Genomic DNA, 13,354 nt, shown 5'->3' with positions numbered 1-13,354 from the left:
CTTTAGCCAATTTCGCCTTTTGCATGCGCGCAGCTCGTGTCCGTATCTCAATCCACATCACTGTGTAACAGTATTTGTGCGTGTGTGTGTGTGTGTGTGTAGTGTGCCTGTGTGTGGGTTAATTTAATACGCACACGAAGGCGCACACGGGCATGCAAATTGCTGTGGGGCAGGTCCACAAGAGCAGCCGTCTCTTTCTATCTCTATCGCTGATTGTGCGACGTGTTGTGGAGAGGTGCACCAGGGGAGGGGGTGGAACATATAGAGAGTATCGGTCGTTGCGCCGACACACACAAACACACACACACACAATTTCGCATAGAAAAGGAAAAACTGTAAAAATCAATGTGCAGATGCAGATACGACAGCAGCAGCAGCGGCAGAGGCAGAGGCAGAGGCAGCAGCGTGCCACATGCTGCCAACCAACCAGCCAACCCCTTCTGCGCTACAGCCGCAACAACATCGCTGCAAAATATATCTATTTATTGTTTGTCGTAAACAATTTTCGACTTTTTTTACACTCTTTACATTGCACACTGAAACTTACATACATAAATAAGTATGTACGCGCAGAAAATATAAATGTGTGTGTGTCCTATGTAAATAGGAAAACTCTCTTAATATCACTCACTCACTGTCACAATATCACGATCAGCATCTGTTTTCTGGCTTCTGTTTTGACTCAACGCTGAACTGACACTCTTGAGTGTAATTTGTCGACTGCGGGATCGCTCAAGAGCAGCTACTGAAGATCTCTTAGCTCTGCCAATAAGTGAGAGAGAAGCAATGATTTCTCTTGAGCCTAATTTCTTTGCTAAGAGAACGCCAACTTACTCTCTCTCACTCAAAACACCGCTCGGATCGTTTATTCAAGCAGAGAGACACTCTCTTGATGTCAGTGGGCAAGCAGAATGAGAGAGCTGGTTCTGCTTGGAACTCTGCCAGCTGATTTGATTCCTCCCTCTCGCTGCCCGCACAGAGATCGTTTTAGGTGACGACTGCGACTGCGGCTGCGACAGCGAAACGTGAACGTGACTTGGCTTTGCTTTTGCTGCTGTTTCTTTTCCTCCTTCTCCGCTACTAGGTCTTCCTTTGCTCTTTGCTTTTCTTCGGTGAGCTGCCTCCTTCTTTGTTCGTTGATCGCCTGCCAGCCTCCACCACCCACCGCTCCTAAAACAAACTATAAGCAGTGCAATTTATTTTGCTTCTTCGTTGTTGGCAGAGGCCGTGGCAGCAGGCAGCGGCAGCGGCAGAGGATCACTGCTTTGCTTTTCTATAGATTGCACACATACACACTCGCACGCGCTCCACACACAGATTCATAGGCCCGTTGGCTGTTGCTGTTGGATTGCTTTTTGGTTTTGTTTATCGTGGATTTCCTCATTTTACGCTTATTTGTTTTGAAATAAAATTAAACGACGCATAACAAATCGAAGAGAGGCAGCGCGGACAGGGCAGAGAGCTGCGCCAGCGTCGACGAATCTGCTGCAGTAGAGACGATTTCGTTTGATGAATATCAGCTATGAATACTTATGTATTCCCTTATGTATTCCCCACCCTATGTAGCAGATAACGTATTGCATAAAGCCATTGATCCGCAGGGAACTTTCTGCAGAATAACAATAACCAGAAAATCTATAATATTATCAAATTAATTATACGCATATGCCAGTAAGTAGCCCACTCGTGGATACAACTTGGATGAGCGCTTGCTTCTGTTCGTGTCATACACATCGAATGACGCTTGTCCCCCCCTCCCCGCGCACTGTACTTACGAGCAACGAATCAACGTAATCAAAGTAATTTGCGTCACTCGAAGAAGAGTGTGCCAGCAAAACAAAATTCTAAATCTGGCAAACACGTAGAAGAGCTGTTCTCTAAGAGAGGCCTCTAAGGCAGCGCCTCTCACCCTCCAATGGCTCCATTTGTTTGGCTTAATTGCCGATAAATAATTGCTCAGCCGAAAGTACAGCAAGGGGAAAGTGGCAAGGGGCAAGGGGCAAGGGGAAAGGCAAAGACAAGACAACACAAACAGCAGAGGGAAATTCGCATTTGGCACAGCATTTTTCAGACTTCAGCGACAGCTGCAAAAACAGGGAGGAGCAGCGGGAGGGAGGTGAACCTTTTAGCCTTTTTCTGGGGCCAGCCCGTCAACCCCTTTTGGAGTCGCTATTCGCTATTTGGGAGTTTGTGCCTGGCACTTATCCCTTCTCCTGTGGCCGATCAACCGCAAGTTACAAATGTCAAACGCTGTTCTGTGTCAAAAGACCTTTCAATGCCGCTTTGTACAGCCTGTTCTGACGCTGACGCTGTGGCATCAACATCAACCCTCCAAGTTCCAAGTTCCCTGTAGAAGGTGCGCCATGACGCAACAATTCTACTCTATTCCGGTTGAAAAGCATCAAAAATGCGAGTAGGAAGACGAGTATCTGCGCATTTGCGAATTCTGAGGCCCTTCCTGCTGACATTGACTGACGTTTATGACGCACACGGAGATGGGGTTCGTCCATTCATTCATTCATCATCCAGCTGCAGCCACAAGCCCTGCAGATGCCCAGCCACTGGACAGAGCTGGACCCCAGCCATTAGCCGTGTCAGAGACAGGAGCAAGGGGTTGGAACCACCCAGAATGGAATGTTCGAAAGGGTTCAGCCAGGACTGGGATTACTTATTGAAATTCCATTTTATTACCTCGCGTTAAACACAATTTAGTCCTTGAGTATCTGGAGCGTGCGCAGCTCCTTGAGCAGCTCGTAGACGGGCTCAAATTTGTTGAACGTGAAAAACTGAATGCCATAGACACCCACATCGGCGTCGAGCACATCGCGAATGATGCGCAGGATCAGCTGCACAAAGAACCGAGCGACGCGCTGCGGCTCCTTGTGGATGAGGAGCAGTTCCTCCCGCTTCTCGGGCGGCAGGTGCACCCCGGCGATGTGCTCCGACAGGCAGTAGGTGCGAAAGCAATCGGCCACCGTCAGACCCACGACAATGGGCACTGTGATGCCAGCACTGCGACAGTCCTTGATGAACTGGATGATCGTCTCGGAGCTGTAGCACATCTGAGTGATGATGCAGTCAGCGCCAGCGGCAATTTTCCGCTTAAGGAACCGCATGGCCTCGGCGGGATCCTGGCGCTGGGGCAGGCTGGTGTAGCCCTCCGGATAGCCAGCCACACAAATGGAAACTTTATCTGCAGGCGAAAGTGATGAGAGTGCAAAGCGGTTGGCAGTTGGTGGACTTACCGCCCTGCTGCTTCCGTATGTACTCGACAATTTCCCAGCTGTAGGTAAAGTTTTGTATCTCGTGCACCAAGTCGCCGCGTATGGGCAGCACATTCGTAAAGTTGAGGGCCAGAAACTGATCGAGTCGCTCCTGCGACAGGCAGTAGGCGGTGATGTGCGGCAGCACGGCAATGCGCGACTCCAGGCTGCGTGCCAGCTGCAGACTCTTCACCTGATCGATGGGATTCACGTGGCAGTACTCGGTGCCCAGCCAGACAATGCTCACGAATGTCGGCAGTATGGGCAGAAAGCGATTGAAGTCCAGGCAGGTGGGCTTGCCCGACTGCAGGGCCACCACCTCAATCCCATAGAAGAGCTGCCGCCGGGCCGTGCGCTCCGCCACCAGCGTCGCCACTCGACGCTCCACGAAGTCCGTGCCGCTGGTCTGCCCCGTGGTGTAGTTCACGCAGGGCACATAGGATGTGGTGGCCAGGCCACTGCTGGCTGCCTCTAAGGCATGCATGTCCCGGAGCAGGCTGCCACAGATGTTGCTCACCCACCGACAGATCTCGCGGCACTGGAACTGTGTCCGCACTGTGGGCTTCCATTTGGCATTTGTTTTGATTAGTTTGCCGCTTGCCCGTGAGCTTATCGGCACTCTGTGATTATGCAATCTCCGAGCAGGTGCACAGTCGAGGCGACAAATGAATGCGCTACAAAATGAGAGGGAGAATCGGTGCGGAAGCGTTTGAAAATGTTTGACAAAAACGAGCTGTAAGTGGGGAATAATCTATGATTTGTTGGGAAGTGTATTTCAGCGCTAACTATTCGCTCAATGTCTCACAGCTCATACTCCTCATCAAATTGTAATCTCTGTCTCCCCTAGAAATCTGGCCACTAAGTTAGGGGCAGATCCACACATTCAATGGATGGATGTTTGGGATCTGTAATGGGACACAAATAAACGTGACAGCAGCCACAGCTACAGAATGAGGGAAACTGAACTGAACTAAAACTAAAGTTTATGTACAAATGTATTGAAATCTATGCAGAAACTTGCGCTGCATTTGGGCAAGTTCTTTTGCTGAAACTGAAAGCACAGATCAACTCTCAGTTGCCTTGCTGCTGGAAAGGATCAAAATACACTAAAGAGTTTTCATCAAAGGAGGTTTCAATCCATTGAAGAAAACCCCCTCAGGGCTTGCGCTATTGAAAGACTTTTCCAAATTAGCCTGGACCAATGGCTTGGCTCTGGGTCACCTGCTGAGCGACTGAGAACAGTAGAGCCCAGGCTGAGGGATTAAATTACGACGTGGCAAGTTGATGAAAAGCGTCAGGGAAAAGGCACACGCATGAGGAGGAGCTCCTCCTGGGCTCTGGGCTCTGCCTACACCGCAGAAGATACTTTTTTGCTTTGGCTGAAATTAAAAAATTCCAACGAGCGCAGAGACGTGGGTGTGTGGCAGTGTGGCACAGAAATGTAATAAAGACTGAGTTGTGAAATTATTAAGATGATTATGGCAACAGAGAGCAGAGAGCTCCCAGAGCTCCCAGAGCTCCCAGAGAGTTTTATAATCAGTTGGAGGAGCGGCAGGACACCCACAGGTAAGTCGCTTATAAGTCCCCAGTTACGGGGAAAACCTCACAGAAGCTGCTGCAAACATTTCCGGGAAAGTTGGTTTTTAAATTGCTGCCAGAAAGGATTACGGCAGGAGCCAGAAGGTGCCCGACTTTGGCTTTTCCTTTTGGCTTGAATTTCTAAGCAATCAATGGAAGTGGCAGCGTGGCAGTGTACATCAAACGTACATCAGTGGAGACATCACTTCATTTTACATCAAAGAAGGGAACTGCGTTTCCGTTTTGATGCCACAACAACTTCTGCGCCTTCCGCCACTTCATACATCGTTTCATACATAAGTACATAAATACATACATTTCTACATACATTTGTACATTTACTGCATGGAATTTTCCATCGACTTTGCTGTAACTCTCCAGCCATCCCTCCCCCTGTTCGATTTTGAGGGTTGAAACACTGTCGCTTCGGGGGATGCATCCACCCAAAACTGCCAGATGCCGGGGCGAAAATATTTATTTATTTGATTCCCTTCCTGCCGCTCTCACCTCTCGCAGGAGCAGCAAGTACTCGCCGTAGAGTCGAAATTTATCGCTTGTTGCTAGGCCAGGAATCGAGAGGAGGACGAGGAGGAGGAGGACTGACGCACACTCCTGTGACTGACACTCGTAACTGGGTGAGTGGGCTGGCCCACAGCTTTCCCACTGACTCACTGACTGACTGATGGCTCCAGAACGCAGTTGCCAGAGGGTTGATGCAGCATGGAATCGCATCATTATAATAGCTCAAATCTGGTTAGGGCGATGAGTGGCAGGCAGGACGAGTGCCGGCTGCGATTCAACCCTCAACGGGCACAGCTCACTCGGCAGCATTCGCCATGCGGATCTGCATCGAAGGACACGAACACCGTTCGATTTCCTCTCTCTCTCTCTCTTTCTGTTTGTGTATTTTGGTTGCAAATTGTTTTTCTTTTTCGAATTGCGTCATCGCCGTGTCCCTTGCCACACGGCGAACGTGGCAGGCACGCTCGAAGAATCCTCTGGTCCTGGGCAATCTCGGATGAGTTACTGACATAATTAGGACTTAACTGGAAGTCACGCGCTGCGCATTCGTAATCCGAGTCCACACAGTACGGACGGCCTGCTGCCTGCGTACCAATTCAAGGTCACATTTGCTCAGCTGCTGGCTCTGCCGAGAGCTTACAGCTGGTCCTGGCTGGACTGCGGTGATATTGAATTGTCACAGGGGAAAGTACGAGGGGGGGCAGGGAATGGACTTGGACTTGGATCAGCTCTAACTCTGCTTTGTGCCTCACAATGCCATCCTCAACTTATTCCTGCCTGCCCAAAACATTAGCATAGATCATTGTAATGTGTGCCATTGGCCGCTCATCGCATAACATTTAACATTAAAATCACATTTACTTTTACGCATTAATAGAGCAGCCCCAGAACGGAGCCATTATCCCCACGGGATATCAGTTTCCAGTGGGAGCGGGGGGGAGGGAGCACCGCAAAAGCAATCCCATAATTTCCCGTACACCGCAAATAAAAACGTAATTACTTAAATAACGAAAACAACATTTTTCGGGTGATTACATATTTTACATTTACACACGGGCACGGGGGCCATGGATGGGGCATATTTATATTCACATTTTCCAACTTTTTGCCCCCTCTTGTTCTCGTTGTGTAGAGAACCAATGGGAGAGTGGGAGACTGGGAGAGTGCAGCCTTGAAAAAAAAGAGAGCCGACAACCACAATAGAAAAGAAAAGAAAAGCAAGTCAGCAAACACACACACAAAGCCACACTCACAACAGCGCTAATACACAAAACTAAACAAGTGGGAAACACACAACGAGCACAAGGAAGGACTAAGGAATACCCTCTAATTGCAAGCAGCTGTGGAAGGTTACATTTGTTCATTTTCTTTGCTCAAATTTGCTCAATGGAAACTTCCGTTTTGTTAGCAGTGTGTTTTTGTGTGTCCATCATACCCCGCGCACATACCCTGCACAAATATATGTAATTTAATTATGGGCCTGGCAACGTCAGCGGCAAGAAAAAGTGTAGAAAAGGAGTAGAAAGACCAACAAAAAAAACAAAGCAGAAAACAGTAAGCGAAATAGAGAGAGTGAGAGGGAGAGAGCGATGGCAAACATACGCATATCCCGCTGCTTAAAAGTTCCTTCCCCCTCACTCTGCTTGTGTGTTCCTTTTGTTGTTCTGTTTTGTACCGTTTCACCACTCCACCCCCCCACACACACATTCATGGTCCGTGGACCCGCTGCGTTATTTTGACTCAAGCTGTGCACATTTTCGGTTTGATTATCGAGCACAATATATTTTTTGTCGGCTCTCGCGTCCTTTTTGTTGCCTGCTCCTTGTCCGGGCCATAATTGACGATTGCGCCATGAGTCGCCACAATTTGTGTACGCCTCCGCCGCAGCTCATCCTGCACTCTCCACCATCCACCATCCGCGTTCTGGCTTTCCCTTTTAATGAAATTTCTTCCTGCCCTCCGCCTCCGCCTCCGCCTACGCCTTCTCCTTCTCCCCATCGCCGCGTGTACTCCTCGTGTATTGGCAGTTGGTCGAGTAAACACATTAAGCAGATTTCAATTTTTTAATATTCCATCCTTCCAGGGGGAGTGCAGGGCTGTGCCCCTGCCGCGTGGAAATTAATTTGAAATGCGGAAATTGTGAAAAGCGAAAAAGATCAGAAAATTATGTTGTAATTTGGAGCGGCGACGCGGATTTGATTGAAATATTCAACTCAAAAATGAACAACAAATGGGATGATTGCTGACACAAAACAAAAAAGGAAGAAATAAAAACGCTTTAAGGCTTGCTGGGGGTCACTTTTTTTACGGCATTTAACAGAATGTTGAGTGGAAAGATGCAAATTTATTTGAAGGTTTGGCTCTAGATTCTAGATGGACAAAATAGTTTCTAATAAGTGGGGAAGATCAAAAGTTTGTGGACTATTTTCTGATATTTCTAAACAATTATGTAGAGTCTTTCCATAGGAACCATAGCCAACAAAAGGAGCGAAAAAATCAAAGTTCCTTCATGAAAACATATAAATTTTAGGGCTTAAATACAAACTCGCATATAAAGGCACTCTAAATGTTGATATTGCTACAAAGCTGCTGCCCGATTAACACATAATACACGTACATATGTAAATATGTATGCATTTATGTAAGTGTGTACACACCTCAACTTGGAGTTAGCATGGGGAAGGTGACACCCAGCGCACAGACAATAGATCACACAACCGAAAATGGAAGATTCGGGCATTAATAATAGCAATAAAAAAGAGTCGTAAAAGAGCGCTGTATCAGCGGTGGCATCGGCAGTAACCGTTAAAGCCAGAGAAACCCGTTAAGAGCACGAGCAGACACCCACACACATTTCTCGAGTATGTAAATGGCATGCCCGAAGAGCCAGAAAAAGAAAATATAATAATAATAATAATAAAATAAAAATCATAAAACGAAGAGCAGCAGCAACGAACCAAAAAAAAACAACATAAATTAATATTGATAGTACAATGGGGCAATGGGCAACGGGCAACGGGCAACCCATAAATGGTGTAGTCTGAGGGTCTCTTTTATGGTCTTGTGGGCACCGTTCGATTCGTGAGCGAAGCCATTGATTTGTGGCATCCCCATGGTGCGGGGTTTTATAGAGTGGATAATGGACGTTGGCCGGCAAAAGGTGCACGAAATTAAGGAAGCCGCAAGTTCGCATAGTTCGCACCCCATGCGGCGATTATTGTCACGGTCCGGTCCAGTGACAAATGTCAGACGTGTCCATCAACAATTAACTCTCACTGTACGCACCTCAGCGCATTCCTCGCTGGCAGCAGCAAAACATTTGGGAGCTCGCAAGAGATTTTCTCATATCTATATTCTAGAATTTATTCATGGCAGTTGCTCCCCTCTTGGCTCTATTCATCAGCCACTCTTTTGAGGTTCTTTTGCAGATTTTTAGATTAACAAAGTTCTGCCATAACAAACCCCAACCCAGAGGTTATTGTCAGTGCTCTTTGAAGCTGTTTTTGGCTTTATTAAACACGCTCAAAGGCAATGTTTAATATTGATTTTCAGCTGCAGGCAGACATTGTGGCAAAATTGAAACTTTTGTAGTTTCTAAGCCGATTAAGAGGGCCTAACATAATGAGGAGCGGGGCAGCGAATAAATACGTTTAATATTAGGGATGAAAATGATTCAAATAGAAACTGTAGAAGTACTTTTACCTGCATTATTTCCCCTATTATTGGGCTCTTCAAATGCTTCAAATAATTATAGAAAATACATTTAAATTCCCTCTATTACTTTTGTGTGTTTTTTGCTAATCTGCAGACTTACTTTCTCGACTCACTGTAGCCCCAAGCATTGCGCACCTCGAGCAGATTGATTTTGATTATAATCGAAAGATTTCTTTTGGTTTTGTTCAGAATTTTGGCACACATTTAATTGGATTTCATTAATTTCAATTTTGTGAAGTTTTCTACAGCCATAAAACAGTGAACTTTGATTGACAGTTACGAGCTGTGAACTGTAGGGGGCTGGGGTAGTGGCGTTTATGAGTCATAAAGTCTAATTAATAGCGCAGGATATTATGTACCTTTGGCTTGATGCCGTTGATGGCCCCAGGGCCCAGCCTCTCAACTTGTTACCCACTGAGTGTCGCTCATCCTCAATGGATCGGGGCCTGTACATAACATTAAACTATGTACACAGATATGTATGTATACATTTATGTACATATTTATGTAAGTTTTCGCTGCATGAGTTGTGTGCGTTGTTTCTCGTGTCTGGTGTTCATTTTTTGCCTGCATACATTTTGTGTTTTATTTTCTCCCGCTCTACGTTTTCCTACACTCCTCTCCCCGTTCTGCCGTTTTAGGGCCACTTAGAGGCGAACATCGTCGACGAAGTGTCGAACTGGCGTACTGCTTGACTGACTGACTGACTGGCTGACTGACAAACTAACGAAACTAACAAACCGATACCAAAACACTCAGCCATACATATACATACACATATATGTATTTATACATACATTTATGTAGCGTAGTCGTGGGGCACCTCTTGAAAGGCCTCAACTGTGTGGCAGCAGCAGAGAATATACAATAATGGGCTCGAGACCCCGAGACGTACCCGAGCCTAAGTTTACTTTGCCTTTTTCACTTTTGATATTTTGACATTTTCATTTGACAGCTGATTGAAGGGCGCCCCCCCTCGTCCCACACGTCCATCCTGCGATTCGATTTCGATCGATGGATGTTTGTGGCGACACTAGCTAGAGGGAGAGAGGCAACGATAGCACCGATAGCTGTTGTCAGGTCGCACAGTGCTCAGGGCCTCATGTGGTGCCTGGTGTCAAGTGCTGTGTGTGTGTGTGCGGCAGTGGGCAACAATAGGCAATACGTGTGGCAAAAATGTTTTTATACCGAAAAGGGCAGGGGATTAGGTTTTAGAAATCGGTAAAAACTGCAACCAAGAGATTTCCTGTAAGCGATAGAAATGTTGCTTATTGAGAAACTTCACTGCAGGCCAAAGCTGGCAGTTTATTCTCGTAGCTGGTACATGCTATAAGGCTCTGTTGCAATTCCATGTACTCCAGTTAGGAGGATTATTTTCCAGCTTTAAGTTGTATCCAAAATTGTAGCCGAAACCCACACCCACCAATTCCACATTCAAAATCAAAAATCTGCCGCACATTTTCGCCTCAATTCTGCCCACTGTGCGCCCCAAAAGTGTCTCTCTCTCGCTTCTCTCTGTCTCTCTCTCCCACTCTTCCTGGCAGTCGTTGGGTCGGGGGGAAGGTGCGTTGTTGTTCCGCATATGAATGTGTGACATGTTTGTCGAAAATGTTCAAAGTTGTTTGGCTCTCCGACGTTTCTCTGCGCTGATGGAAATGGAAATGGAAAGAAAGGGAGCGTTGAGCATGGAGCGGGCAGCGGAGTGTTGCCGAGGTGTTTGCCAGTGCAGGTCCAAGTTGCGCCTAATGGGATCGCGTGCGTTAACTTTTAGCGTCGAGTGTGTGTCCCCTTGTGTGTTTGTGTGCTTTATGCCGTGTTTGCCTAACTGCACATGACAGTTGCTGGGCATTAGCCCGATCCAATTTGGGTCCCCGCCTGCAGGTTCGACTCCATCAGGCAGTGTCCATTGTGGCAACGGAATGGAATGACCCACGAAGCAGCACAGAGAGCACTCGGTTGACACCTATTTTGGGGACAGGGACTGAGGCCAGGGGCCCGCTTCTTTGCATTTAATTGCCCGAAGCTCTGACAAGGGGCTAATCGAAAGCGTTTTTACTTTCATTTCCGTTTCCATTTCGGTTGACATTAGTTGCAGGTCTCTCTCTCTCCCTCGCTCTGTGCCCCACTGGAACCAATTATGTCTGCTCTGGGCTTTGGCTAACGATCCAATTAGGAGCTGCGTTGATGGTAGTTACCTGCAGCAGGTGGGCCTCTCCTCTCAGCTCTGCTAATAATGAGCAGAGCTGGAAGTTCTCCCTAGAACTAATCGAAGGAAGTGCCCAAATGTTGCTTAATAAATAAATTAAGCTGAGTTGCCAGTCGTCTTGCTGCAAGAAAACCAAATAAAAATCGTTAGAAAAATAATATTTGCACACAACTTGAAAGGGGGAAATCTGTAGAGGAAGCTGTGGAGCGATCTGCAGTGGAATCCGAGCAGCCATGGGAACAGTCTGACTGCAAGTCCCACGAGTCCCACTGCAATTCAAGGACAAGCTGCCAAATGTTGTCAGTAAACAATTGCGGAGCTAAATGAAGATTGACGAGTAACATGCACTGTTACCCCACACAATTTGGATTCCGTTTCAGATTCTGTTTCAGTTCTGCAGCGGCAGGAAGACGTTTTAATGTAATCCCCTAAGATGGAAGGCAAAGTGCAAGGCAGTGCTGCCAGGCAGCAGGAGCCACCTACACGGGACAAATTACATTGCCATTTCCACGTTTCACTCATCCGTGCTTGGGTGACTCCCCTGTCCTTGCGCTCTTAAGTGCTCGAAAGCGCATAGTTCGCCCCGGCGCATACGAGCTGGAGTAAGTGTAATCAACATGCAAGCGCCGAACACAATGCCCCAGCAGTACCCAGAGCCGGTACCATTACCCGGGGCATGCCTCACGTATCCCTGACTGGACGGAAGCACTGCGCCTGGAGTGGCGTTCAAAACGAATTTGCCACAGCACTTGAGCGCTCAACAATCCGTCGTGGAGAGGACAGGGGACAGGGGAAGCATGAGCATGAGCCATGAGGCTCAGCTTGAAGCGGAAGGCAGGAGCCATGGCCATGCATGGAGGTAGCGCTGCAGCGATAATAATGACGGCGAAAACAATTGCAACAACGGTAAACAAGAATTCGCTCGACACGCTCGACACTTGAGGCACGGTACGGATCTGCAATTCCGTGGCAGCAACAGCAGTGGCAGTGGCACGCAATCACGCGCATTCGCTCGGCTCTTGGGCTGTTGGGCTGCGGCTGTGTCTGTGTCTGCGGCTGGGGGTGGCTCTGCTCTCTGCTCTCTGCTCGGAGTTTGTTGTTGTGTAATAAGCATTAATGGGGTGCTCCCCGGGATTGCCGTTACCGTTACCTATTCATCCCGTACGTACTTTTTGTTTATCTGTCAACATGCACAACGGCTGCTGCACACACATTCGGGTAACGGATCAACCGTGGCACAGTGGGACGAGGTGGAAGATAAGCAGAGGGTTGGGACTTGAATTGGAAGTTGCGATGCCATCCAGGGTTTTCGTTTAACATTCGATTGGGAAAACCTTTAGGGTTTTATCATAAATAAAATAAAAATCAAAACTATTAAATATATAATAATATTCTGGAATATTCGGGATATTTATGTAAACTCTCATCCTATCCTAAACCTACTTAAGCCCTGAGCTGTGTAACAAATTCTGTAAGCTCCCAAAATTTATATCAAATATTCATCAAGTATTATCGCCAACCATTTCGATAATCATTCCCCCGTCCATTTGTTCCTCATCATACGCCCAAATATTGTTCATGCCTGGCCCACTGTGCCATCGTCATCGTCGTCATCCTCAGCCGCATTGTCGTAGTCATCCCCGAAGCCATCAACGTGCCACGATGCTCATAGATGATGATGATGATGATGATGCCAGCCTGGCAACAACACAGAGAGGGAGAGAGGATGAGCTAGGCAGAACGAGAGCGAGGGAGAGCGCGTGTGAGAAATCATCATTTTAATTTTCACAATCAAATGTTTCTGTTATTATTTTTTCCACTCGACTACAACATTTTCCGAGCTGTGCTGGAGGCTACGGAGCGGAGCAGCTGTCCGAAATTGAAACGGGGTGGCACGGGTGTCGAGTGGCAAGCGGCAAAGATGAGAAACGGAAGAGCAGGGTTGCTGCCTCTGTCTCTGCCACTCCGAGACTCGAGTTTTGTTTTGTGGTTTATTACACGCAAATAAATTACATTTATGTTTGTTTCCATTTCCATTGCAATTCACCAGCAACTAGGGATGGGACGCACA

At 47.3% G+C, this 13,354-nt stretch overlaps 1 protein-coding gene across 1 annotated transcript; it reads right to left on the bottom strand.

The window, feature by feature from the left end:
- Positions 1-2,664: 2,664 nt before the first annotated feature.
- Positions 2,665-9,296, bottom strand: LOC117579776 (5,10-methylenetetrahydrofolate reductase). Its single transcript, XM_034265833.1, has 3 exons — positions 9,178-9,296; positions 3,246-3,937; positions 2,665-3,193 (listed from the first exon to the last, which is right to left on the bottom strand). Exons 1-3 carry the CDS (start codon positions 9,279-9,281, stop codon positions 2,709-2,711), a joined length of 1,281 nt encoding a protein of 426 aa, XP_034121724.1. The 5' UTR covers positions 9,282-9,296; the 3' UTR covers positions 2,665-2,708.
- Between the last annotated feature and the right edge of the window lie 4,058 nt (positions 9,297-13,354).

Source organism: Drosophila guanche, unplaced genomic scaffold, assembly GCF_900245975.1.
Source record: "Drosophila guanche unplaced genomic scaffold, DGUA_6, whole genome shotgun sequence".
NCBI lineage: Eukaryota > Metazoa > Arthropoda > Insecta > Diptera > Drosophilidae > Drosophila > Drosophila guanche.
The sequence above is the reverse complement of the archived record's forward strand: the minus strand, read 5'-3'. Positions and strand labels throughout refer to the sequence as shown.

Bases quoted from the DNA above. Each gene is read 5' to 3' on its own strand.
- LOC117579776 (XM_034265833.1), bottom strand. From the start codon at position 9,281: ATGTGTGCCAAAATTCTGAACAAAACCAAAAGAAATCTTTCGATTATA. The intron at 3,938-9,177 runs GTAAGTCTGCAG...CTCATTTTGTAG, and splicing joins GGCTACAGTGAGTCGAGAAA to CGCATTCATTTGTCGCCTCG. The intron at 3,194-3,245 runs GTAAGTCCACCA...TTTCGCCTGCAG, and splicing joins CATACGGAAGCAGCAGGGCG to ATAAAGTTTCCATTTGTGTG.